Source organism: Sebastes umbrosus, chromosome 3, assembly GCF_015220745.1.
Source record: "Sebastes umbrosus isolate fSebUmb1 chromosome 3, fSebUmb1.pri, whole genome shotgun sequence".
NCBI classification, from domain to species: Eukaryota; Metazoa; Chordata; class Actinopteri; order Perciformes; family Sebastidae; genus Sebastes; species Sebastes umbrosus.
Window position 1 is genome coordinate 26,484,658 of NC_051271.1, and position 27,046 is coordinate 26,511,703.

General features: G+C 39.3%; 1 protein-coding gene across 1 annotated transcript in view; it reads right to left on the reverse strand.

Annotated features, from left to right (window-relative positions):
* The window catches only part of smc3 (structural maintenance of chromosomes 3), a 31,470-nt gene extending 5,213 nt beyond the window's left edge, over window positions 1-26,257 (reverse strand). Inside the window, exons 1-25 of the mRNA XM_037764500.1 lie at window positions 26,065-26,257; window positions 25,328-25,403; window positions 24,612-24,650; window positions 24,432-24,499; window positions 24,072-24,143; window positions 23,250-23,329; window positions 23,071-23,149; window positions 22,107-22,224; window positions 21,769-21,944; window positions 21,491-21,571; window positions 20,338-20,502; window positions 18,447-18,568; window positions 17,797-18,010; window positions 17,490-17,593; window positions 15,419-15,518; window positions 13,359-13,519; window positions 12,992-13,133; window positions 12,614-12,764; window positions 11,282-11,434; window positions 8,097-8,248; window positions 7,746-7,904; window positions 5,406-5,513; window positions 4,963-5,071; window positions 2,988-3,235; window positions 556-768 (exon numbers count right to left, since the gene is read on the reverse strand). Of these exons, the coding sequence (XP_037620428.1) occupies window positions 556-768; window positions 2,988-3,235; window positions 4,963-5,071; window positions 5,406-5,513; window positions 7,746-7,904; window positions 8,097-8,248; window positions 11,282-11,434; window positions 12,614-12,764; window positions 12,992-13,133; window positions 13,359-13,519; window positions 15,419-15,518; window positions 17,490-17,593; window positions 17,797-18,010; window positions 18,447-18,568; window positions 20,338-20,502; window positions 21,491-21,571; window positions 21,769-21,944; window positions 22,107-22,224; window positions 23,071-23,149; window positions 23,250-23,329; window positions 24,072-24,143; window positions 24,432-24,499; window positions 24,612-24,650; window positions 25,328-25,403; window positions 26,065-26,079 (3,105 nt within the window). The 5' untranslated portion in view covers window positions 26,080-26,257. The remainder of the gene's footprint in view (window positions 1-555; window positions 769-2,987; window positions 3,236-4,962; window positions 5,072-5,405; window positions 5,514-7,745; window positions 7,905-8,096; window positions 8,249-11,281; window positions 11,435-12,613; window positions 12,765-12,991; window positions 13,134-13,358; window positions 13,520-15,418; window positions 15,519-17,489; window positions 17,594-17,796; window positions 18,011-18,446; window positions 18,569-20,337; window positions 20,503-21,490; window positions 21,572-21,768; window positions 21,945-22,106; window positions 22,225-23,070; window positions 23,150-23,249; window positions 23,330-24,071; window positions 24,144-24,431; window positions 24,500-24,611; window positions 24,651-25,327; window positions 25,404-26,064) is intronic.
* Between the last annotated feature and the right edge of the window lie 789 nt (window positions 26,258-27,046).

The window sequence follows — 27,046 nt, forward strand, 5'->3', positions numbered from 1 at the left end:
ATTTTATTAATATACAGGAAGGCTGATAGCTTGTACAACACAAAGAAGTAGTTTCCACCTGTACAAATTAAATGTTATACTATTAACTGTGAGGCTTAGTGCAAATACAATTGTCTAAAATCTGTTTTAGTAGAGCCTGTATTACTGTTAAATAGTACAGAGTTTCCAAGTGTCTGCAATCACTGAAGGGGACCAAAGATTTGTTTATACATGTACACAACAGTTGGATGACTATACAATGCTGACTGGCAAAACTGACATTAGTTCTCTTTTACACTATTCTGATATTTCCCAATTTAACTCTAGGGGTCATATTTCTATAAATATACCGGATTGCATTGCCTCTTATATCCTATGCCACAGCCAAGGGGATTAGAAAACAAGCATGTCTAAGAAAGATTCAATAAGGCACCTACAGGCTTGTCTTGTTAAGCACTGAGTACCAAATACTCATTAGCTAAGTGATATATGACAGACCTTTGTACGAGCTAAGTGATGTCCGTGGATGTATGCACCCATCTGGAAACTCTGAACAGGGTCGGACATGGCACGTACCTGTTTGAAGGTGAGCTGGATGGCCTCATACTTGCGCAGCTCCAGGACGTTCATGAGCTCCATGATGGATTTGTGGCCACGGTCCAACTCATCCTGACGCTTGATTAGCTTTTCCTTCTGCTCAGAGAAGTTGACAAACTGATCCAGAGCTTTCTTGTTGACATGACTGTACTTCTTCAGCTCTGTGTTGCACTGCTCCAGTTTTCGGAACAACTGTTGGAGAAGAAAAAAGGAAAGATTGAATCATCGTTAACTTCTGGGTAAATCAGACAGGCAGTCTGTCGGGATCTTAAAAAAAAAACTTGTTTTCAGAGCCGTGTCTGTATTGTGGCTGTTAAGTATAATAACGAGGAATGAATTTGTATTTATTACATTCTTATCCATATTAGTAAGACTGTTTTGTGGTTTTTAAAATACACTATAAAAACCTAAGATCATCATTAACTACATAATGTTTAAGATATACACATGCTTGATTTAAAGATTCCCATCGAAAGATTCGAAAACTTCTGAAATCATAATTCATTTCTTAATTTAGCAATTTTACTGTCGCTACAATTGCACTGCCAGCATATCTTGCACTAACGATTGCATTATTTTCAGAGATTTTTTTCCCACTGAAATATGCGAACAAACCTGTGTATCACCACCTTGACAGACAAGTTTTGCAAAGCTAGAAAGTTATCTGTATCCTGCTGGTATTAGAGTGTGCATTGATACCACTTAAACAAGGACATGAATTCAGATCCATTATTCATTTCAGTATTAAAAAGTACTCTGCCAGATTCTATTCATATCTGAAGATGACCCGATTTAGAACCAGCTTAGTCTGGATCAAAAGTGACATGCACTCTACAAACTCTCAAACTATAAATTCATCCATCTGAATCGCTAATGGCCGAGGGAACACAAGCAAGTGCCATTATTACTTGGCCCACTCATCCACTTCTGCAATCAATGGCACCATCTTGCCCCCGAGCGGTGTCCTGTGGAGAGCGATTAACTATGTGGAGTGTTTATGAGAAAGTGTGAGGCTATTTTCAACGTTGTCAAGGAGGGGAAATGACACACACACACACACCAGACACACAATGTACATGCTCAGACTCTTATGAAAGATGCAGCCAAGTCCACTCAACTCACAGTCTCCCACAGGCAGCTGGCTGGAAAAAAAAATCTGAGACAGAGCACTAACTAGTGTCTGAGTCACTGGTGAGTGGGTGGGATGTGATGGCCCCAGGTCTTATTCCTTAGGAGAGCTGGGTCTATCCGTTTGTGTGTGCGCGCACACACACACACTCAAGCTTGATTCAGGTAGTAGGACTGGATGCACAGAAAAACTGACCTTCAGTAGATCTTCATAGTTATTGTTAGTGCTGCTGTGGTTATGTCTTTAGTGTCGATGTGAAGTCAAACAGTTTGGCTTTCTAAATGTCTGGCACTCCAATAATTTTCCTTCATAGCACCTTAAAGGAGTCAACGCTGCACTATTTCTTATATCCACAACTTTATATCAAAAACTGCTGAAATGACTGTGTTATGTAAATGTTTGTAGTGACCAGTGTGTCCCTGTCCCTTCACTGTAGCTCATTAAGGAAAGACAAGGAAACAAACTCTTTAGTACACATTTCTCACTTTGTAACTTAAAGGTAGAGTTGGTACTGCTCTTCAAAACATTTATTTAATTTGTTAAAATTCTTTTTACATACCAACAGCAATCAATAATTAAAATGCTCTGACAAAAAAAAAATAATAATAAATATATATATATATATATATATATATATATATATATGTACACATACATATATACATATACATATATATACACATATATATATATATATATATATTCTTTTGAGTTGAATCAACTTCCCAGTACAAACACTTGAATAGCCCTTATTTAAATCACTAGGTCGTAAAAGTCATACAATGTACTAATAGTGGAATCCAGAGTTATTTTCCTTCCTCCATGTATGTGAATGAGGGCTGGGAGGCGGAGTTAAATGAAATGCTACTGCGCCTGCCCAATGGATATGGAAGATCGCCGGATGATACGAGTACATTTATACTCAGAAGTCAAGCTTTTTTTGCTTCATGCACCACTGAGCAACTTTCATAGGAATTAATGGGAGCCCGCCTACAATGCTGTATCCAGTTCTCTTAATACATCCATGGTCACAGGACTGTAAGAAGCCTGCCTGTCTACCTACCTGTGTGCATAAATCTCCCTTTAAGGTACATTTTGAACGGATACAAAATGTGTGATTAATTAAAAGACAGTATCTGCTGCAATATATAAATCCACATTAAACAATAACATTGTAGCAGTGCACATCTGGATGATGCTGATGTTGACAAATGAAACTAAAAACCATCATGTATCATCATTAAGCAGTGTGTGTGTGTGTGTGTGTGTGTAGATTGTTTACCTGTTTGAGTGTGAGGGTCTGGTACTTCTCAAAGGCCTCCTGAGGCAGCGAGCCGAGCTCTCTGATCTTCTTCATGCACTCTTCTTTCTTCTTGAGCAGCATGCCCTGCCTGTTGGTCATCTTCTCCAGCTCCTTGGTGTCGTGGTTGATGGCGTCATTCTGCTCCTTCTCAATGTTCTTCCAGCGCTCCATGCTCTTTATGTGGTCCTTGATCTCCGCCTCTGTCTTGTCGCACAGAAGGTCCAGATCTGGGAGAGACATTTGAGGAGGTGTTGAGGGTGGTGCAGTAGAACTCTCATTCCAAATGAGACATTAGTGCATAAACATAGAGGCCAAGTCACTGGCTCAGAAAATGATAAATAAAACTCTTAAAAGTTACTGAAATTAACTTTTCAAAAGCAGACTACAAAAAACGAAAAAATAAAAATAAACATTCAGTTTCATCTTCATTCAGTGGCCAAAATTACTACATGTGGCTTTAAAACCGTCACCATCCTACCAACATGGAGGCTATTCCTAACACTTTGTTAAAAGAGAGAGACAAAAGAAAATCAGATTGTTCACCGAATCATAAATGTAAAATTGACATGCAAAGAGTTTAGAACAAAAGATTGAATATAATGCCTACTTTAGAATAAGGTCATGCTGTGAATGTCTTTAATTAATTATTGACGATGATTAAATATGAATCCATGCAAATTAATTCTATTCAGGACGACTGCCTTCTATCAACCTCATGTGAGTCATAGCACCACTAGAACATTTATACAACAGCTAAGCTGTCTCTGGAACAACATATTATTCACATTGTGAGTCAATCGCATCGCAGCAGTTCTCACCATCTGCAGTCAGGACAGTCTACAGTTTCTGAATTTAGACTCCTCAATGACAGATCCTTCTAGGCTCAGTAGATAATAAATCAGTTAAGATTATTGATACCAGACAATAGCGAAAAGCTTTGTTTTGTTAGTGAAACAAAAGATACCCAACGATACAGCTCTCAAGTAGAGACGAGTACATTAAAAGGCTGCTAAAATCCTAAAATTATACAATCCAAAACTCATTATATCTGTCTCTTAATGCATTTTAATAAAACATTTTCTGGCCATTATTAAAATATTAGTGCAAATGTGTGTGTATGTGATTAGAACGGCAATGATTAATCGACTAGTTGTCAACTATTAAATTAATCGCCAACTAATTTGATAATCGATTAATTGGTTTGAATAATTTAAGAAAAAAAAAATTAGTCAAGATTCTCTGATTCCAACTTAAAAGTGAATATGTTCTGGTTTCTTTACTCCCCTATGACAGTATACTGCATATCTTTGAGTTGTGGACAAAACGAGACATTTGAGGACGTCATCTTGGGCTTTAGGAAACACCGATTGACATTTTTCACCATTGCCTGACATTTTATAGACCAAATATCTAATCGATTAATCGAGAAAATTATCAACTGATTAATCTGCAATGAAAAAAATTGTAAGTTGCAGCGCTTTATGTGATGATCTGGATGAACTATCAGAATTTATGTTTTGTTTAAGGATCCTGAGGGGAAAGTAGGGCTGTCCCGAATACCATTTTTTGGGCTTCAAAGCTTCGGTGAGAAATATTTGAAGGTATTTGAAGCTTCACAGAGCAGTGCAGCAGGCTGATATGTTCTTCTGTCTGTCTGTCTCCATCTTCCCTGTTTAAGTACCCGGGACAGTACTGCTGCCACACTACTTTACACATTTAGCACATTTCATGGGCTATTTTGGATTTATTCATTATTATTATATACTTGTATATAAAAAAAATATAGCATATAGCATTCGAATACTGATTTGGAGGTTGAATACCATGGCAACAGTTGAAGCTTCAAAGCATTCGAGTCAGCCCTAAGGGAAAGCGTGTTTTTTTTTGTTTTTTTAACGGTTCACCTTCAAGGCTACCTTCACCACCCCAGTGTTGTGTCTAGTACAATGCGTACCTTCTGATCTCGCCAAAGTCTCTTTGACACGCTTGTTGATGCCGTCCAGCTCAGACGTTGTGGCTGTGAGCACTGTGCCTCCCTCAGTCTCTCGCAGCTCATTAAGCTCCTGTGTCAATGCAAATTAGACAACATAAAAAAAAGAGGGTCATGCTAATTCAAACACCTCTCTTCTGACTTGTATGAATGAAAGCATTGAATCTATTTACAACTGCACACAATGTCAACACATTACATTCATTGAATCATCGATCAGCTGAAAATATAAACCTTGAACGTGTTGGTTATGCGTGTATGTATAATTTACTTTAAGAACAACAACAAAAAAGAACAAAATAGCAGTTATACATACATTTTATATTATGCTATGTAAAAAATATTCTGTATGCAGAGCCGTACTATGAGACTTATGAGTCTAGGGAGTTTAAAAAGGAACAGCGTACCTGCTCCACTTGGTCAAGACGCTTCCGTAAGTTCTCGTTGAGATATGTTTCCACTCTTGTCATTATGCCCTCCAGCTTAATCCTCTCATTCAACAGCTGTCTGTTGTCCTGTGGGTGGATAGAGGGATCAACGCACAAAAAACAAACGGTTACTCTTTGACAAGTGCAGACAAACAAGACATTTTGTACATTCATAGCAACACAATATCTAAAAGAAGTTCTTAATACAGTTTTCTCTTGCTCTGTGTATCATATGTAAGAAATCTGCTGCATAAAATGATGCCATCAGAGAGCTAGACATGTTAGCAATAATACATCTAAAAGACAGTTTTGAATTATATCTGCCTTTGGCAGACTACTATATTGTGACAACGATATCCACTTCTCACTCTGCACTGGATAAAACTGTTGCTGTGTATAATACAGTCTCTGGTTAATATCTGCTACATCTGTAGTTATCTGTGAACAACATATACGGACACTCGTGCATTCAGTCTCTGCCCAAAAATGGTACACAAACACCTCTTTGTGTGTGCATTCACTGAAGTCCAGGCCATATTAATAATAACTCCTAACAAAGTGTTATGTCACCAGCAATATAATTTGACAACCGCAAACACGGCAGAACCAAACATGAACGGCTCCATGTCGCGGGGGCGGATTTGTTGTGCAACGATAACAGGAATGGTTGAGAGTTCATTGAGGTGAGAGCAGCTGGCAGTGAAAGAGAAGAGGGGGCAACGCTGGATCACAGGAACAACCCACATACAGAGGCTGCCTGCTACTCTCACCTCAGTCAGGTCATTTGAATACACTAGTAGGAGGCGGCGAGGGCGGGGAGACACGCAAACAAAACGTATTCTCTGAACTGCATACGAGCAGGTGGAGGGATGTGCATGCATCCACTCTTTCAGCTTAACAGTGCAACTCTGAAAGGTTTCTGATCCAAATGATCCTTCAAATCCACGTCCCACATTATTGCTGAATCAACATAGTAGTTTATGGTCGCTCCATATAATTGAGATGTCATATAATCCTAATGTCAAAAAGGTTCACGTTTTCAAATCTGAATTAGTAATTACATTTGACCAATATCTTAGATGGACCTCATTGACTGGTTTCCAACTATCAAAATCCTTTGAAGCAAAGCATACATCTGTGGCTAAACAACAACAACAAATGTGGATTCTGTCAATTTTGAATCCAAACATAAATAAAAGGAGCAGCACTGCTCCTTAATATCAAAGAAATGGACAATTTAATTCAGAAAAATCAAAATTGTACTGTGAATGTTTATTGGAAAATACTCAAATGTTTTAACGTGGTTGATAATTTCTCTCAGAAATAAATATATGAATAAATATTAGGACTATCACAGTTAACACGATAACAAGCAAATGATCTTTCGGAGGTTGTACCGGGATCAGTTTTAAAGCTAGAGTGAAGATAGAGTGATGTGAGGACTAGCATCATATGAAACTAGAAAAACCTAAAGAATCCATTTGTACCAATCATGTCATACTAACTTGTCAAAAGGAGGTTAAATAACGCTCCAAACTTTCGCTAAATTTTGTCAAGGACATACTGGCATGGCCATTTTCAAACGAGTCCCTTGACCTGAAAATGTGTTCTCTGGGTACCAACGAGTCTCCCCTTTACATACATAACCACTTTATGATAATCACATGCAGTTTGGGGCAAGTCATAGTCAAGTCAGCACACTGACACACTGACAGCTGTTGTTGCCTGTTGGGCTGCAGTTTGCCATGTTATGATCTGAGCATATTGTCTCATGCTAAATGCAGTACCTGTGAGGGTTTCTGGACAATATTTGTCATAGTTTTGTGTTGTTAATTGATTTTCAGTAATAAATACATACATTAGCATAAAGCAAGCATATTTGCCCACTCCCATGTTGATAAGAGTATTAAATACTTGACAAATCTCCCTTTAAAGTACATTTTGAACAGATAAAAACGTGTTTAATTTGCGATTAATCGTGATTAACTATGGACAATCATGTGATTAATCACGATTAAATATTTTAATCGATTGACAGCCTTAATAAATATATATTGTAGATTATACAACTATATGCGAGCAGCAAAAGAAAGCATCAATATGAACTAATCCTACTCTCAGGTAGTCTTTTTGAGGTTGGTTTTAAATGAATGGTCCAGGGATGAGCAGTAACTCATTGCACTGGACCACCATTTCTTTTTTTTTTTTCTCGTTCTAAGACAAATCCATACATATTTCAAGGTTTGACAAACTGCGCCACAGATCCTGTGTATAGGAACAGACACAGATCATACGTCTCTGTCCAATCCTCCTGCTGACCTGCTGAAGTTGACGGATCTCGTCATTAAGGTCATCGACGCGCCTCTGGTCCTCCAGGCTGAGCTGAGAGAGCAGATCTGTACCGAGCTCGGCCTTCAGTGACTCCCTGGTGGACTCCATGGCGTGGAGGCTGGCCTCCAGACTCTGGAGACTGCGTTGCTGAAAAGGAAGAAGGAGTCAAACATCAGCGGATAGCACGGACAGACTGTTAGCTGGGAACAGGTTGAACAGTCATAGATCATGAGAAACAATGAAGAATTTTCAATTCAGTCAGATCGTAGTGACCTTGAACTCTTGGCTTGTATACAAGTGTAAACAATGATATTGTGACAACATCAGTATTATGATCACCTTGGGCATGAACGTCTTCTCTGACTGCTGCCTCTTCTCCTTCAGCATCTTCATCTCGGACAGAATACTGTCTCTGGATGCCTTAAACTTCCTCTGTTGTGTCTCGATCTGCTGCATCTGGTTCATCAGTTGGTCGATCTCATTGTTGATGCGTGGAGGCAGCGATTAAGGAAGTATAAGCCAATGTTTATTACGTATTTTCATTTTTCTCTCAGTAGTCATTTAGCAAAGAAATTTCAAGTTGAGTTGACTAGTCAGACTTTATCTGTTCATAGTTTTCCCAACTTGATATGACCCAGCAGACTACAGCTGTCCACATTACCTCTGTCGCACTGCCTAGCAGTGAGAGTCAAGTCAATATTATTTATATAGTCCAATATCACATATTAGCCTCATGGACTTTACAATCTGCACAGAATACATCCAATAACAGTAAAGACAATCAGGATGAGAACATTATAGATTGTAAACATATATGAAGAAGGGGTGCACACTGCATTTGCCTTTTGCAAGACTCGCACTTCTTAAACTGCAAACTGTCCTTCCCCTCAGCATAGAGTAGGTCAAAAAACACGATACATGAATTAACTAAAAACAGAAGCAACAGAGACCTTTTCTGTAGAGGCATTAGAAAATAAAAGGTCGCAGGACAGCTAGCTTGTAGGCTTTTCAGTGCAACTTCAATAACGTGATTGGCCTTCCGAGGGAAGACTGTGTCATCATTGATATCAAGGCAGAGGATTAGGGAGGGCTGAACATCACATCATTAATCTAATTTAACAGACAGGCTTATTGATCGTACAATAAACATGGGCCTTTGAGGTTTAACAGGACTCAATAAACACTGAAGCTAATCAATCTGCTGATTTAAAGAGCTGCTGAAGGTCAGAGGACTGCCCTCTCCGTTGCCCAGAGCAGATGGAAGAAATAGATGGGTTAAGGTCATCTGATTATTTTCTTGAATGGGAACAGGTGACATCAGGTCATTAACTGCCCTGAATTGAATGATTTATAAACCTGCTTTAATCTCTGTGATGACCACTTCAACTCTCATGAATAAAACATCAATCAGGTGCATTTCACATAAGTCAACAAGAGTTGTAGCAGTTATGAGCAGTCACAACGCAAGCGCACACTGCGTGACCTTAATACTTCCGCTGCAACATGGCGCTGATGTCAAAATGAAGATGGCAACTTAAAATAGAAGGGATGGGCGAGGTGCATCAGCGTAATCTAATGCTTATCGACAGGGCAGAGGTGAAGAGTGAACAACAAGAAGCCTTTAAATAATTGACCTGTTCTGACTCACCACTGCAGGAGTGAAGGACTAGCACCATGTCATCGGCTCAGTCATCCGTTTCCCCCGCCTACTCACACATATACGTAATCACCAGGTGCACACATTAACCTGCATACGCAGTGCGGGCTGCGAGTGAGAAGCTGCACGCAATCACACAGGTGTGCAAACACACACATAATCATACCTGGGCGGAAGTGACCATAATCCATAAACATGCCATCCATGCAAACGCAAATCCTCTCTGATCCGCCTGTTTTGCCTTCATCGGCTGTCCAGAAGTGAGTCATGGCTCTGGCCGATATGACCTAACATACACTAATCCTTTTTGACCTGCTTAGATCTGCTCTCATTGCCCCTCAGTCAGCCTCCAGCTGGCTGAAGTAGCTTCATAACCCAGATGGATTTACATCAAAACACAGACACAGCCATGTGACATCACACTGTAATTGAGAGAAGGCTGCACTAAAGGGTGTTATAACTTCTTTCAATAGAGTTCCTAGAAAGGAGAAAGGCTCCCAAACACAGCACGATGGCATATAATGAATCAAAATACTTCATTATCAACAGAACATGACTGTGTGAAGGTCGACATTTTTAAGACCGATATTTTCGGTTTCCAACACACTCGCTAACAAAATATTGACTGCGCACGACTATGTTTCCTCCTCCATGTCTCCAAGGCCGAGTGCAGAATGCCAGTATCACAACCTGCCTACGGTTTATCACACTTGCTGTTTTATTTCAGTGTACTCCAGACACCAGCAAAGTACAGCTTGCCTTGTACTGCCTGCTGTCCTTTAATATGTAAACGGTAAAAATAATTGGGAAAAACTTGTTCCAAGTGGAACTCATCATTTAACATTTCAGGGGTGAAAAAAAAGCATTTTTTTTTTATAAATATAACAATATTTCAAAGGGGATGAAGTCTGTTTAGTTAAATTAAAGGTGAATGATTCATTTTCAAATGTAGAAATATTTCCTCTAATGTCCTGTACTCCTACTACTTCCTGTATACCCCATGGAATGACCACTTACATAATAACTGTATTCATACGTGACTCAACCTATTTTGTAATAATCACTTGATCTGTCTCAATGTGTGTTCTTCCGTACTTACATTCGCTATTTTGAGTTCACAAGTGCCGTTCACACTGACAAGTATGGCAACATGCAGTGCACTATGAGTACCCGGAAAGGGTACTCATAGTGCTCATAGGTATATTTTCCACATCCCTTGAAACGGGGGGCATACCAGTAAAATAAAAATCACGTTCATCTCTATTCTGTTTTAATACAATTGTTAAGTGAGCAACCGGCAGCTATTTTGGTGAGCGACAATCACGATCAAATGTAGGCAGTAATGCTCCGTCCAATTGTTGTGATCGCCATTTCCGATAAGTGCACAACAGTCATGTTCAATTGGAGACAACACTACCCTGATGAAATTCACGCACGCTATGTTAGTAAGTACACAGTGTACACAGTGTGCTACATGGAAGTATCCAACTTGAGACACAGCAAATATAACGTAATGGGGGAAAAGAATCAGTCCCTCTGATGGAGTGATCAATTGGTGAAGCTTTTACAGTAACTGCATGACTCACTTCTGAGTAAACTAGTCCTGAACTCATTCAATCAGCCAACAGAATGAGACCTTTCAAATAAATTGAAACGCCTACAGATTTTCATTGTCAGTAATGCTGCAACAACGTGTGCAGCACAGCTAGCCATACAGGGGCTTTTTGAAACTCTAATATAAATCTCACAATGAAAATGATTTCAATTGTGTGTTCTGACTCCCCAATGGAGAGCACATGGAACCAAAATGTACCTGAGGGCATCAATGATGTAACATTATCTTGATGAGACGAAACTGAAAGGATATGTTCAATGTTCCTGCGCAGGTTCTCGTTGAGCTTGGCCTCCAGCTCACCCAGCTCCTCCTCAGCCTTCCTCATGTCTTTCTGCAGCTCCAGGCGAGACTTTCTGGTATCGTAGTAGCCTCCTGTCAGAGCTCCACGGTGGCTCACCTGGTCACCTAGAAGGTCACAACACAATGTACTGCATATAAGAGAGAAAAGACTTCTACGGTACTGGAATTATGATAATATACTGTATACTCCTAAAAATAAAAAACTGAACCATGATGCACAAGGCTCAGTGTTACAAAGGCAAGTCAAAGATCCTGATTTAGAGCACCGTCAGAAGACACTGCAGAACCTCTGAACAACACAGACAGTTTAACTGGGATTATTATTCAGACAGGGTGGATAGTTCAAATAATGACACAGCTCATACTTATTCCACAGCCTGTACTTGCACATGGGCCCTCTGGAGAAGAGGTTTTACACAATAGGATTGGTCCATTATACAGTACAAACTGAAGTACTAGCTACGTTTTCTGTCAAGGGATGAGCAAGATACCACAAATATTGCTGATGCTGTCAATATAAAATGTACTAGCCATGTTAAGTTACAAATGCCAGGTTTCCACCAAGCAGTCCAGTTCAGTTTGTTACACATTAGAACAGTTATTTTTGCGTTTTCATTAGCAAAAGTTGTGGATGGTAACAAAAGAATCACTACACTTTTGGTACCACCTCGGTTGAGGTTCCAAGAGTGCTGAGCCGGTACTAGAAGGTGGAGCCTAGCGCAACATGGGACATCCTGCATAGTGAAGCTGCTGTCAATAGCGACCGCAATTTTTAATCCACTTGACCCCGATTTTTTTAAAATGACAGCTCGCAAAACTATGCCGTACAATTGATGAAGTGCATACTTTTCTCCATTTGGTTGCCGTTTAAATGATTCAGTGTCCCGTTGAAGATGATGTCATGACAGTTTAATGCGCTGCCGCTACGGCAATCAGCTGAGAATCCAGCCTACTCTGAGGGGGTATTATCTGCAGTGGAAACTCGGCTAGACAAAAGGACCTGGTACCAAAAGTGAGTCGAGTCAAGTAGAGCCGTACCATTCAGTGGAAACAGGGCTCAAATCACCAGGTAGACTGGTACCAAGCTGTGTAGTGATAAACCTACCAACTAACAACTCTTTAGATCCAATGCCTACCAATATCTTTTCATACATACAGTATTTGTTTATTTTAACAGATGATTGCGGACTCACTTTTGGTCTGAAACTACACATGATTTTCTTTTTCTTTTTATGTTCTTGTGGTAGTGGTACATAGTGTACTGTGTATCACAAGTCAGCTTACCCTCCAGAGTTATACAGTCCATGGTGAAAGCTCTGGCCAGCTGGGTGGAAACTTCCATGCTGCGACATATCAGGGTCTTCCCAAACACATGCTTGAAGGCCTTGTCGAAGGGGTTGCTGTAGCGCAGCTTGCTGATCATGGGGATAGCGTCCTTATGGGGCAGAAACATGTCGGTATGAACACAGTGGCAAATACTACACACCTCATTGTCAAACAAGAACTGTCTGCCGTAGAATGGTTAGGTGACAGTGGAATATATGTTTGGTGTAACTGGAGTTTCTTTTATGACAACTGTTCCAGAGATAGTTATATCCATTTGCTCTCAGAGAACAAATTTACTGCCTACATTATCAGATGCAGTTTATGTATGTTTCTTACGTTGGTCTCTGGGTAGGCGGTGTCCCTGACGTCCAGCTTGGTCAGGGGCAGGAATGTAACTTCTCCAGGCAGGTTCATTTTGTTGAACTCCATTAGTATTTTGGTGCTGACCTCGTCAGTCTCCACAATGTGATAGAACAGTCTGGAAAACATGGGAGCAGGTAGAAAGACAGAGTTACGACAAGGAAAAAATATGGATAGCTTAAACCACAAATCAAGGCTGTGTCACTGTAAACAACTAACAAACATCTGTATATCTGTGGCAGCATTCAAAATGTATACAACATCTGTACCTCGTTTGGTAGTGACACTTTCATTCAAAACAACACAAGGAGCAAGCAGTGAAAATGTAAAACGCGGCCCTCACCTGGTGCCAGCAGTCACCTCCACACAGGTGTAAAAGGCGGGCTCACACTCAAAGTTATTCATGACGATGCCGTGGTAACCATTGATGACATGCTGGTTGATGCCCTTCCGACGGAAATGCTCAAGGACTTTGTTGATGCTGTCGATGCCGTTTAGAATCGCCTGGATGACCACAAGAGAAAGAAGAGTCTCACTTCAATTGGGAAGCAAAAAATATTGAATTTAATCCTAAAATCAATCATTTTAAAACTTCAGATAGGAAAATAACATATATACTAATATATAAAAATATGAATATTAATGCAATTATTAACACAGCATAAAAACATACCAAATCCTTATTATAATGTTCTCATAATAACGGTTGATTTTTTTTTAAATCACAAAAGCAGCCATAATCTTTTAGTAGAACATTATTACAGATAATCATGAAGATGAGGAAGATGAAATACTGTGCTGTGAAAAAAATGTGAAACTTAAGTTGCATGCTGGAGAAAATCACAATGAAAGATTTGTTTCAAATATACTGTAGCTCAAATTGTGAGGTATAGACATGTTAATATTGTGCAGCACTAGGAACTGTACTATAAATAGAAAAAGGTACGAGAGGATAGATAACAGTCCATCCTGCTCTCCGTTGCCAGTCCTGGAGACAGGATGAGTCAGCCGGGACCAATGAAAGATAAATAAAACGCAGGACATTTGTCCATGAAGCTACAAACAGCCTTTCATCTCAGCAGACATTATTCAGAAGTGATATTTGATTGATTTATCTGCCCAGAAGAAACGACTGGCAGTTACTGGATGAGGCAGCAAGGAGTGAGTCATATGTAAATTTAGACAGTTATGATAAGGTGCCAGAAGCGACGCAGATGAATGATTCCATTTGATATACCTATCCTGACAACTGGCTGAGTCACAAAGTGAGTCCTTTGCAGTATTCAGGTGGGCTCATATGGAGAGAGAGAGAGAGAGAGAGAGAGAGAGAGGCACTTTTTCACTTGAGGTTTGATTTATCTTCACTTGCCAGCTCTCTTTCCTCTCTCTCACAGTAATCCAGCAAGTAAGTGCATGTGTGCAGGTTTAATAGATGTGTGGCATGGCATGTCTACCTCTGCCGTACAAGTATCATCCTGAGAAAAAGGCAGGTAAAGCTAAGTTCACACAACACGACTTTCAAAGTCGTCAGATCGCTGTACTGTTCACACTACAAAACTTGCTGTCTTGTAATCAGGAGTCTTTAAGCCGTTGTGGTTTTCACACTACATGACTGACCGGCGACAGAGGGTCACACAGTACAAGGTCTTTCACCAGGGGGAATCCCTGATGACGTCTCCAAACTACATTTTGTCATGAAAACACATGCGAGAAATACACAGTAAATGACGTGATACTGAACGTGAGGCATATTGCTGATGTTGTCGGCTCATGAGTTTACAAAAAAGCCTGTTTCCACACTCTTTTTTACTATTTATTCTTCTAGGTGCAACAACAACTTTGCACCGTGCAGCACATACAGTAAGTTCCTGTTGTTAGAGGCGACCCCTCCTCCCCCAGGTTTCCCCTCAACCCGTGTCTAGCGTCCTCATTGGCTGTAGTTCGTAGCCAGAGTCTCCGACAGGCATGCTAGATATCTGGAATGTGTCTGCGAGGCATCGGCAAGCCACTCCGCTCGCGTCTTTGAGCAGCTCACACAAGATGCTTGAGCGACAATGTGTGAGCGACGAGCCAACGCCGATTTGCCTCTGATCTGGGGTTTTTGTCGGGGAGCTCCAAAAACTGTTGGGGGTGGAAAATCAGGGCTACAGTCATGTAGTGTGAACTAGGCATAAGTGTGTGTGTGTGTGCCCGTGCAAGTAAAGTGATTAGCATGATACCCTGTCAACAATTTCAATCCTCTGAAAAAGAATTTACATTTCTGTGCTCTCTCTCTCTCTCACACACACACATGGCACAGACACAACTTTCCCTTTTGTCCAGACGGAAGCATTAGGTACATTAGTTATCCTGTAGCTGCGTTATGCAATCAATAATTACGCAGGCGTGTATGATGACACAGACCTTGCCGGTGGCGGCTCGGAGGAGCTGCTGTTTCTTCTCCAGGTCCTCTCGTTTGGCTGCCAGGGCCTGCTGCTCTGCGTTCTCCTCACGCCACAGGTAGCTGGACAGACACAGACAGTCACACACTGTTACACTTATGTCACCAGAAAGACCAAAACCCAAATGCAGCCATGATACTCACAGAAGAAGTCAATCAGGGATAAAAACACCCTAAAACTAGGATACACTGTACTAAAATGGTTATGTCCTTTAGAAATATTTTTGATGTAAATAATTCATGAATAAATACAAACGTCTTACAAGAAAGAAAAAGTCTTTGTATTTGAGATGTATTTTTCTTCTTAAAAATTAGGAAACACAGTAACTTTAACAATAAGGCTCCTTTTTCATAACTGTAGATTCATTATATGCATGTATGCATTATTAAGAGATTTTCACATCATTTCAAATAATAAATATTTTTGATCCTCCAGTGAAACATAAAGTCACTTAATTCTTGTTAAATAATCACATTTAAATAATCAAAACAGTAAAACTGACAAAACAGTCTCCCTCTTGTTTCCATTAGGGTAATTTTGTTGATATTTTGAGATCATACACTACTAATAGCTTGCAGCTGTGGGGTCTGCATGTTGTGTTCCTTCTATCAAAGATGTCATTATGCTGCTTTTTCACCCACTACACCTAAACAATGGATCACAGTGAACTGGAGGCTGGATTCAATATCAGACAAACACGAATATATTCATGAAATCTGTTTCATTTAGTGGTGGTACTGAACTGTTTTAATTTAATGGCATTTAATTAAAGGTCTTTATCTCTTTTTTTTAAAAAAATAAATAAATAACACATTTTGCCTTGAGCATGGCGTCTCAATTAACAGTTGGAAATTGAATTTGAATAGAAATGCTCAGTTTGTCGCATTTCAAAAAGCAGGAAAGCAGCTGTCTTGACTAGATTTTCACAATTAACCCACAACACAATTCACCCAGCCTTTTAAAAGCAAAAAGGTGTCTGTCAGCAGAGGCCCGAGGCATCATCCTCTCTGTTTTATAAATATATCTCATTGTTTAACTGGACAGAGAAGGCCCGGTGACATTCACAGCACACAACACTCTGCTATGTAACCAAAGTTGCCAAGCGGAAACAGCATAACGGCTTAAAGGAAGGGTGAACAATTGTGTTCAGCTTAATGCAAGATGCAGGCATGACTCATGTAAAGATTCATTTAAATTAGAGCTTTACCAAATGTCTTTTTTTTTTTTTTTTTTACATTTGAAGCTTCTATTGAGGTTTTCAAATGAAGCTTTGAATGTCTGGCGTCATATTTTATGACGTCATGACCCTAAAAAAAAAGAAAGAAAATCCTCGAACAAAACCCTAAAGTTGAATAATGTGATTAATCCAATTAATTTTTTTATTAAATCAACTTTCTTTAAATGAATATAAGTCGTCAGTGCCTCCCTTTGTGTGGAGCAAACACGCAGTGAAAATGTTTTTTTAGAAAGGCTCAACTCCATCAAATATGGATTGAAGCAGAATATTTCTTTAAATAACATTTTGTGAATTTATCTTTTTTCAATAAATTTGACTTTTGGCTTTTACAACGCTCTGGAGTTCTTAGAAATGTCTGGATCACATGAGTTGGAAACAATCTAACGCAGTCACCACTGGAATCTAATGCTACATATAGAATAATTCACAGGCTAAGGCCCTCACCCGGTGAAACACGAGAGCAGGAGATATTAATTATCGTGTGAAATTTTACCAATAGGGAAACTCTGATTAGTGTAGCCTGATCTTTATCTGCAACTCTGAAGAAATACCAGGTTTAAACAGAATAACAAGACAATAATGCAAAAAAAAAGGCAGTGCAGCATACGAATTTCTAAATCAACATTCGATTTAGAATTTGAAAGTCAACTTTGATTGAAGCTTCAAACTATTCGGTACAGCCATAATCTAAATAAAGTGAAGATATACTCTGTGAAACTCCGCACAAAAATAAAAAGTATGAGCACAAGGCAAGGCTGATCTTTAAATTAAGTCCAAAAAAAGACATGGTTCTTACTTTCTTTCGCTCTGCAGCTCGTCTTTCTTGTTCTTAACTTCGTAATACTTTTTGTCCAGTTCCTCAACGCGGGTCTTGACCTCATTTAGATCTTGATCGAGTTTCTAAAGAAACAAGTTGAAAGTTGGTCAGATACACTCACCTGTCGAGAGGTTAGAATAAAACTACAGGAAGTTTTTACAGAAATTACATCATACAGCGACATTTAAAAGTTCCTTTAAACAAAGTATTTACATTAACTTCAGTTAATAAAAAAGAACCAAATAGGTTATCACTTTACAATTATCTTTAAAGAAAACAAACATACATTGTACTGCTCTAGGTTCTTCTCCTTGTTGGTCTCTGTGTCCTCCAGGTCTTTGTGGATGGCTGCGATTTGCCTCTTTTTATCATTGATGGCCTGGTCCAGAGACTTCAACTCCTTCTTGATCCACTTGTCCCTCTCTTCCTTGGAGGTGAACTGGCTGCCACGGCCCTGCTTGGCGTACAGGTCTGTCCTCTCCTGTGTAGCCTGGGCCAGTCTGGAGGGAGGTGAAACCACAGAGGGAGTTACGTTTTTTAAAAACTAAATCACTAGTTCACACAGGAGGCCACATCAATGAGCTATCTTAATTCTGTTCATTTTCCAACAAACTGTGCATGTAGACATGTGCAGTTAGCAACCTTGTCAGCCACAACTACACATTTACAATTCCTCATTTCTCTACCCATGTGCCTTTTCTTCTACTCAATTACAGCCATGTAATACAGTGTCTGCTGCATATAAGGAAGTAAAGGTGTGACTGATTTCCTCAGGGTCACCTTCCTCACACCTGCACCAAACTACTTTGTAGGAGAATCCACAAATATCTCATTTGCATCCACCTCTTGATCTCTTGCTATCCAAATGCATTCAAAATGTGATGACTGACTCATCGAGTTATACCTGGCCGTCAGGTGAGAGTGAGTCATCCCTACCTGGATATGCCCCGCTCCTCTTTTTCCTTCACCATGTTGAATTTGGGTTCAGTCTCCTGCAGCTCTTTTTGCTTCTCCTCGATTTTCTCCAGAAGCTTCTGCCGCTCCTTCAGCAGGCGTTTCTGGAAGAGCGAGAACGGGGGATTTTACAACAAATCTTCAAAATGTAGAACAAATTGGTGACGAGGGGAACACTGTGGGAAACTGGATAAGCTGTTGTGAAAGAAATACGATGGATGGGTGATTTTAAAAAGTACCTATATTTATTTTCATATTTTTATCTATGTATCTACATGGTACATTTTCTCCTTCAACCGTATCTAACTCCAAAAATGTAAACAGTTTAAGTTTGAGCTTTTGCATAATTTGTGTGCTACACGTAATGCTAAAACAAAATTATTGGAAATAGTTCAACAAATAATATCCTATGCTGCTCAGATGCAATTTTCATATTGGGTTTGAATTCTATAATTAATATAATTAATTAGCTTCTGCCATTAAGCCAACAGAAGTTGAGAACAGATCTCATACAATGTCAGTGTAATATGGTGTAGGATAAATATAAATTCAGAAAACAAAGGCATAGTGTGGAATTCAAATTCACTTATGCACAGCTTTAGAGTCCAGGGTAAACTAAAAAAAAAGTGTGTACCTAATGTGTAGATTTTTTATTTTATTTAGAATAATAATTAGCATGCATTTACTTTATAGTAAATATATATGTATAGAGCAAATACTGTAATTAATGACCATAAATTCCCAATTCCCATCACTATAACTGACAATGCCTGTAAACCACTGTCACAACTGAAAAACCTGGGATAATGCAGGGAAACTACAACCTACTTTGGTCTGTTTTACTTTACTTAATAACAGTAATAACAGGAAAAAAGCAGCAAATGCAGAGGAGAAGACATAATTTGAAAATATCCTTATCATCAAGATTTAAAAATCATTCTTAAAATCATTCTCCTCCACCTTCAATAGGAATCTTATCTTTCACCTGGATCTCCCCAACAGTATACCTCCAGTGACTACTGATTTTGACAGTGTGGGTGGTGATGGTGGTACGAAAACCTCTACTTTCCCTCTTGTATCAACGCCATCTCAAATCAGAACCATCAGCAGCTAATGACGCAGTTCTGCTTCCCTTGCTTTTCATTTTGCTCCAGTAACTTTTGGCTGATGCTCCGCCAGCAGTAGCCAGGTGGGCTCCATCCAACCAACAGCCAGCATGCTGCCTGGGACCCATCGTGGGTCATACACAGACTGAGCCAATAAAGCCGGTTCTGTATGATTATCGTCTTCATACTCACACGTGCACGCAAACACACACACTAAGGCCATACGGAGAGTGACTCATGCCAGCTCTGTACACACAACCTCATGCCAGGAATGATGTATAGTGGAGCTGATTGCAAAGAGTCTGTATACAGGCTTGTGCTTCCTCTGTTTTGGTTCTAAATGCACCCCAATACTGGACCAGCAAACAGTCTTCTGAAAGATTTAGCACTAAAACTGTCAACTCTATACATTAGGCCAAACTGCTTTTTGATTAGTTAATGAATTACATCAACAGGAAATTCATCAATGACAATTTTACATAAAGTTAAACATTTGCTAGTTAAAGTTTTCAAAAAATAGTAAATACAATTTTAAGATATAATTTGAGTTCTGGTAATCTCACTTCTCTTTTTTTAAACATTTTAAAGACTGCATAATTTATCGATGAATAAAAAAAATTTACAGAATTGTGAGGGTAGTACCCCTCTTTCCGAAAAAGACTACCATCCTTCTCTACATACAGTGATGGTGCAGGGGAAGGGGGTGGGGGAGTGTTGCTGGTGCAGCATCACGTGTGCAGAGTGACGCAGATGGGAGGCTTCCGTACCCTCTGTTCGCTGTTGCCTGCCAGCTCGTCCTGCAGGTCCTTGGTCTTCAGCTCAAGCTTGGTCCTCTGCTTGATCTGCTCCTGGCGCTCGGCCGATAGCTGCTCCCTCTCCTCCTTCATGGCAGAGATCTTGGACTTCAGCTCTCGCACAACACGCTCTGTCTCCTACAGAAAGGAAGCCAAAATAAAGAAACAGGCTGTGAGATTTTATTCAAAAGGAGTGTAAACACAATAATTTCCTCTTCGGTGATTAATCGACTATCCACTTATTCACCAAAGCCACATACTGTCAGGAGAGTTGGAGACATTATTCCTATAAAAATATGTTAAATTAATTATGTATGTATTTATTTGGTGGCAGGTAGTCTGCCTACATTAGGACGTAAAAAAAAAAAGTTTAAATTATTCAAAAGTAGTATCGCATTTCATTTCTGGTGCCTTAAGTTTTTCAGCCAAGATATTGGATGGATTTACGTTCAGTGACTTTGTTTATCGTCTTCCCTTACAATCACATCCTGACAAAATTCCTATAATGACACTGATTCACAAATCATGCTTGCATGATGAGTAAGTTAAATCTTATTACAATCTGTCACAGTGGGAGATAGTCAGAGTAACCTTGTTTTTAAAAATTGACAATTCCGTACTTAAAATTAGGGATGCACCGATACCATATCGGATATCGGGCTGATACTGACTCAAATACCTGGTGACAACGGGGCCAATCTATTAAATTCAATTCTATGTTTATATACATTACATACTTGAATTTTAATTCCCGTTTACGTTTTGATTGTTGCTGCATTAAAAAGGTTTACACTTGAATTGTAATTCCTGTTAATTTTGAGCTTTATTAAAGCTTATTATTTTGGTATCGGATTGGTACTCGATTGATACCCAAAGCCCAGGTAGCGCTATCGGGACTGAAAAAGATCGGTGCATCCTTACTTAGAATAACTAAAGCACTATTTAACTATTTGATTTGGTTTTGTGAACACTGAATATCTGGAATTTGACCATGTGCTTGTTAATAATTCACTAAATATTGTGACTCTTTTTAAGAGATAATGGTGTGATAATAATTACAATGTTTATTTTCACCCATCCTTAATCCCAGATATTAATACTTCTTCTGCAAGGTGGAATTATTTACCTCTACTTTGTCTCGGGCATCTTGCTGAGCATCACGCAGCTGTCTGGATTTGTCTCCACAAGTCTCTCTCTTGCTGGACAGCTGGAAAAAAAAAACACAAAAAGTTTTTATATTGAAGCTGTACACAACAGAGTAAGGAAATCATTCTTTAGTGCACAGGCTGTGATAAATTTCCCACCCTTGCACCAAAACAGATGTCAATAACAAAAAGTCTAACATGTTCAGTCTTTTTCTCGGTATATGCAGAGTACATAATTTGTTTTTCTTGAGTGTGTTACCTCGTCCAGTTTGGCGCGGGTTTCATTCAGCTCTTGGTTGTAGATGGTGTACTCCAGGGCTCTTCTCATCTTGTCCCACTTCTGGTACTGAGCCAGCTCCTCCTTCTCATCCTCCAGGGTGTGCAGACGCTCCTCAATGTACTTCAACAGCTCATTGATCTTCTCTCGCTTCCCCTCTGAGGAACACACACATCCGGTTGTTTATTAAAACATATAAACCACTACTAACGGCACACTTAATTTTCTTTCGATAGTTATAATTAAATGGCGAATGCTGTGTTGTAGGAATCGAAATAAAAACAGTAGTCTATGAGACAGTGATGTTAAGAAGCTTTTACCTGTCTCCTTCATGAGAGAAATACTCTCCTCTTTGCGCTCATCATACACTCGTGTCCCTGCCACCTCTCTCAGCAGCTTCAGACGTTGGGAGTCGGGTGCTGTGGCCATTTGGTTGATCTGCATGAAACATTGAAATAATGCGTGAGTTGGAACACACTGCTGTTCAAGGTAGTGCTGAGACTTTCCTTCCTGAAAAATTATTTATTTTCTATTAAGGCTGTCAAAGTTAAAGCGATAATAACGCGTTAATGCAAATTAATTTTGAAGAGGAAAAACTGGCATGGCCATTTTTAAAAGGGTCCCTTGACCTCTGACCTCAAGATATGTGAATGAAAATGGGTTGTATGGGTACCCACGAGTCTCCCCTTTACAGACATGTCCACTTTATGATAATCACATGCAGTTTGGGGCAAGTCATAGTCAAGTCAGCACACTGACACACTGACAGCTGTTGTTGCCTGTTGGGCTGCAGTTTGTCATGTTATGATCTGAGCATATTTTTTATGCTAAATGCAGTACCTGTGAGGGTTTCTGGACAATATCTGTCATTGTTTTGTTAATTGATTTCTAATAATAAATATACATAGATTTGCATAAAGCAAGCATATTTACCCACTCCCATGTTGATAAAAGTATTAAATACTTGATAAATCTCCCTTTAAAGTACATATTGAACAGATAAAAAATGTGCAATTCATTTGCTATTAATTGCAATCAAGTATGGACAATCATGTGATTAATCACGATTAAATATTTTAATCAATTGACAGCCCTATTTCATATACATTTTAGCAGATGTTGATTTCTTGACACAAATCCTTAAATCAGTCCAAGAAATCCAGCTAAGTAGAGTCGGCAGTCTTTTTACAGCCGTGCTTAAATAATGCAATGCATTACACTACACTGAAAAATAAGCTTTTATGTCTTAAACAAGTGTGAAGCTGGCACCCACTCCTTTCTCACCTTTCCCTGCTTGACGATGTAGTAGGGATTACTGCGGGAGAAGCCAGCACTCTCCAGAAGGTTCATGACGTCGTTCTTACTGCAACAATCACAGACACCATCAAACAAGGGATTACTTGGATTCACAGAGTTGTTATTTCCTGTGATTAAATGGACAGTCCATCCACAGAAATACTTACGTCACCATTTTCTTATCTAAGAAGTACTGGTCCTTTTTTGCGCCAATGACGCGGCGAAGGGAGACTTCCTCTTTATCAATCTGAATGGAGAGACAGTTATCACTGTTCAAGAGGAGAATCATACACAGCAGCAGCAGAATTGGCAGGTTATGTCACAGTATTATCAGGCTGCAATTTTAGGATTTCTAGAGTGGTTATAACACCAGGCCTTCATCATCAGAATAATAAGCACTGTGTGTACTGGGGGCAGTGTGACTACAATCACTGGTCATAGCAGTCATCAGCAGTCTAGGAAGACAGTTGAACATGAATTCAACAACATAATATAGTGATAATGTACCACATCCACTAGTAGTCTGGACTAAGATGTTGAGAAAAGATATTTTAAAGCCGATGCCAATATCTGGAACTTTTGCCACAGGTATTGATGTATATCTTTAAGAATCTTGGTACAAATGCAGGTGTAAAATGGGTTAAGTGGTCTATCCTCAAATCTTTTTTTAAAATTCTGTGGCTAATTTGGTAGTTAAGTGCTATACTTTTTTATGTTATGTTAAATTTGGCACAAGTGCTGTACACAAAAGTGCTAAAGCTTACATTGGCCAATCCAGACGACACTCCAAAATGACAGTACACCTCTAGATTTAGCTTATAGTGACTACAACAATTAAGACAACCAAGTATTTATCACATACACACAGAAGACAGGGTATTCTTAGAGAGGCTTACTGAAAGGTTTCAAGAGTATCAAGTTGGAAAGAATCGATCAGTGTGTCTGTGATTACAGAAATAGCATCAATATGAAATGTTTGCCATTCCTACCGGCAGTCGGTTGTCAGAGTTGTCAAATATAATCTCCACAAAAGCCGAAATGACACGAGGACCAGTTCCCTCCTACAGTGACAGAGGAGAAGAAACATGATTGAATGTTTACATTTATCAATAGCCTAGAATGTTAAAATGTGTTTTCCCCATTGTGTTTCAATCTCTTACAAAACTTCACATTTTTAACAGAAATGCAACTAATCCCATAAAGACTTTTATAATCCACCAGTTATTAGGAAGTTAAACAAGCTTTTGTTAGCCTAGAACATTTCTACACACAACCACTGTGTCACAGAGCCATTTTCATTACAGTAGATGAGATCTGAGACTGAGTGTGAGACATTAGCCTGAACTTACATGGAGCAGGGCCAGGCGCTGTTCAGGTCGCAAGTGGCTGAACTCATCACTGAGCACAAACTGGATGGCTAACAAAGCAGAATAGAGACACAGTTTTAGACAAAAACAAAAAATAACTACAAAGAAGGGAAAAATGTTTGACTGCTGTATGGTAAAAGAAATTAATTGAGGCAGACATACCATAGAAAAAGTTACTTTTTCCTGATCCATTTCTTCCAACTGTAACAGACAAAAAAAGACACAAAAAGAGGACATGGTGACATTATGCACACAGCCACCCACATGAGACAAGTCTTATGTGCCTTCATTCAAAGTACATACCTTTACACACACACACATACATATCTTATCAAAATACTCATGCTGGTTTACAAAGCACTAAACGGTTTGGGGCAAAAATACATTTCTGATCTTCTGATGTGTTATGAACCATCCAGACCTCTCAGGTCATCTGGATCAGGTCGGCTTAGTGTCCCCAGAGTCACAACTAAACATGCAGAAGCAGTGTTCAGTTTTTATGCACCAAATATCTGGAACAAGCTCCCAGAAACCTGCAGGACCTCCAACTCAGTTCTTTTAAATCAAAGCTTAAAACTTTCCTATTTGCTGCTGCTGCCTTTTATTAAACCAGATAATGATCTTATATACTGCAATAGAGCTTTTACTCTTGTGTGTTATACTCTATTTTAGCTTATATTCTAGCTTTTATTTTTAGCTTATAACTATTTTAATGATGTCTTAATGTTCTTTTGCACTTTGTCTCAATGTTCTTGAATGTTTATGTAAAGCACTTTGTTGCTGAAATGTGCTCTACAAATAAAGCTGCCTTTCCTATTGAAAAATACAGTATAATAAAACAAAACACGAGTGAAAAGGTGAGAGGAGCACATACTCACCGATGACATTGTGCTTTGGACTAAACGGGTCTACTACAGTTTGGTCCCTGTAACTTCTGAACCCCTGGATGATGACCTGCACAAAAACACAAAAACACAATTCAATCACCTTTATCAATCCCTCTAGGGGCAATTGGTTTGTAGCAGCTTGTACATAAAAACATAGTGACACACAACAACAAAAACAATATATGTAAGCTAAAAAACATATATAAAACAGGACCCAAAACGATTACAGATGTGACTGACTGATAAATAAACAGACTGAACAAGAACAACAGAAGGATCAGTCTAATACAGGATTAGAGGACCACCCTCATCACAACATCCTCCTATTCAGCCACATGCTACACAAAGTTATGTAAATAGACTTCAGTAGCAACTATTTCTGAATGCATAAATATTCCTATATGAGATATCAGACAGACTGAATCTGTAAACGTGCTGTGCTCAGCTCACTAACGGTATTACACATGATGTATCCAGCAGGGCCTTCTGACTGTCGGCTACTCTGTATGACCACAGTGTTCATTCAGGACGTCATGAAGGTTTACAAGCTTGCTAACCAGATAAAACACGAGTTAGACAACCACAATACTACCAAAGTTCATATTTACATGTGATGTAATCAACTATAGTATTGTCTCGTGCAACCTTAATAGAAAACCGACAAACCGTTAGCCTCACGTTAGCATGGCGGTTAGCTTAGAGTCGACAACACGCTGAGCTCATCTTACCTGTTTGATGTACATGGCTGTCTAAACAGGGCTGAGTCTGGAGATAAAGCTCCCCGCTCCACTATACTGGAGAAGCCGGGAATTTAATAACCCCTAAACGTAACAAAATAATAGAAATTAACGCATTTAAAATGTGTAAAACAACCGTGAGGCTGGAGAGAATAACATGGAAAATGGCGGCGGGGGGCGGGATAGAGTGGGCTGTACCATTATGTGAAAACAGGATTGTAGCAATAAACATTATACAAAATTATGTGTGGTAGAGAAATAAATTAGACAGAATTAGACATTAGGAGAAATGCCTTATTTATTAGTACGGTATCTTCAATCTTTGATCGCATGTGTTTGCGTGTAAATGAGAGGTCGGACACGTTTGCTGTGTACTTATCTCCCTATTTTGTGCAGTTGGTACAGTCCTGGCTGTCTTGTCTTCTAGGCGCCAAAGACAGAAAAGAGTCGATAGAGAACAAGATGATGACCTGAAGAAACCAACGTTAGAAAACAATGCTGTTAATGATCAAAGACAGAAAAGAGTCGATAGAGAACAAGATGATGACCTGAAGAAACCAACGTTAGAAAACAATGCTGTTAATGATCAAAGACAGAAAAGAGTCGATAGAGAACAAGATGATGACCTGAAGAAAACAACGTTAGGAAACAATGTTGTTAATGATCAAAGACTGCTGATAGTCCTCAAACAATAAGAGTTATTCTTCCTTTAGAAAGCTAAACGCCACTCTGTTCCAAATGGGAAACTTTACCTGTGGCTGGTTTTCATGTGAGCACAACTTTTCATTAACAGTTTGCTTAGTTACTGGTTACACTTGATGAGGTTGCCCTGGTTACACTTGATGAGGTTGCCCTGGTTACACTTGATAAAGTTGCCCTGGTTACACTTGATGATGAATCTAGACGTGATGCAGTCAGCTTCACTGTTCAGACCCAGAGGTTGCACCACTGGTCTGAGGTCTGACTAGAACTG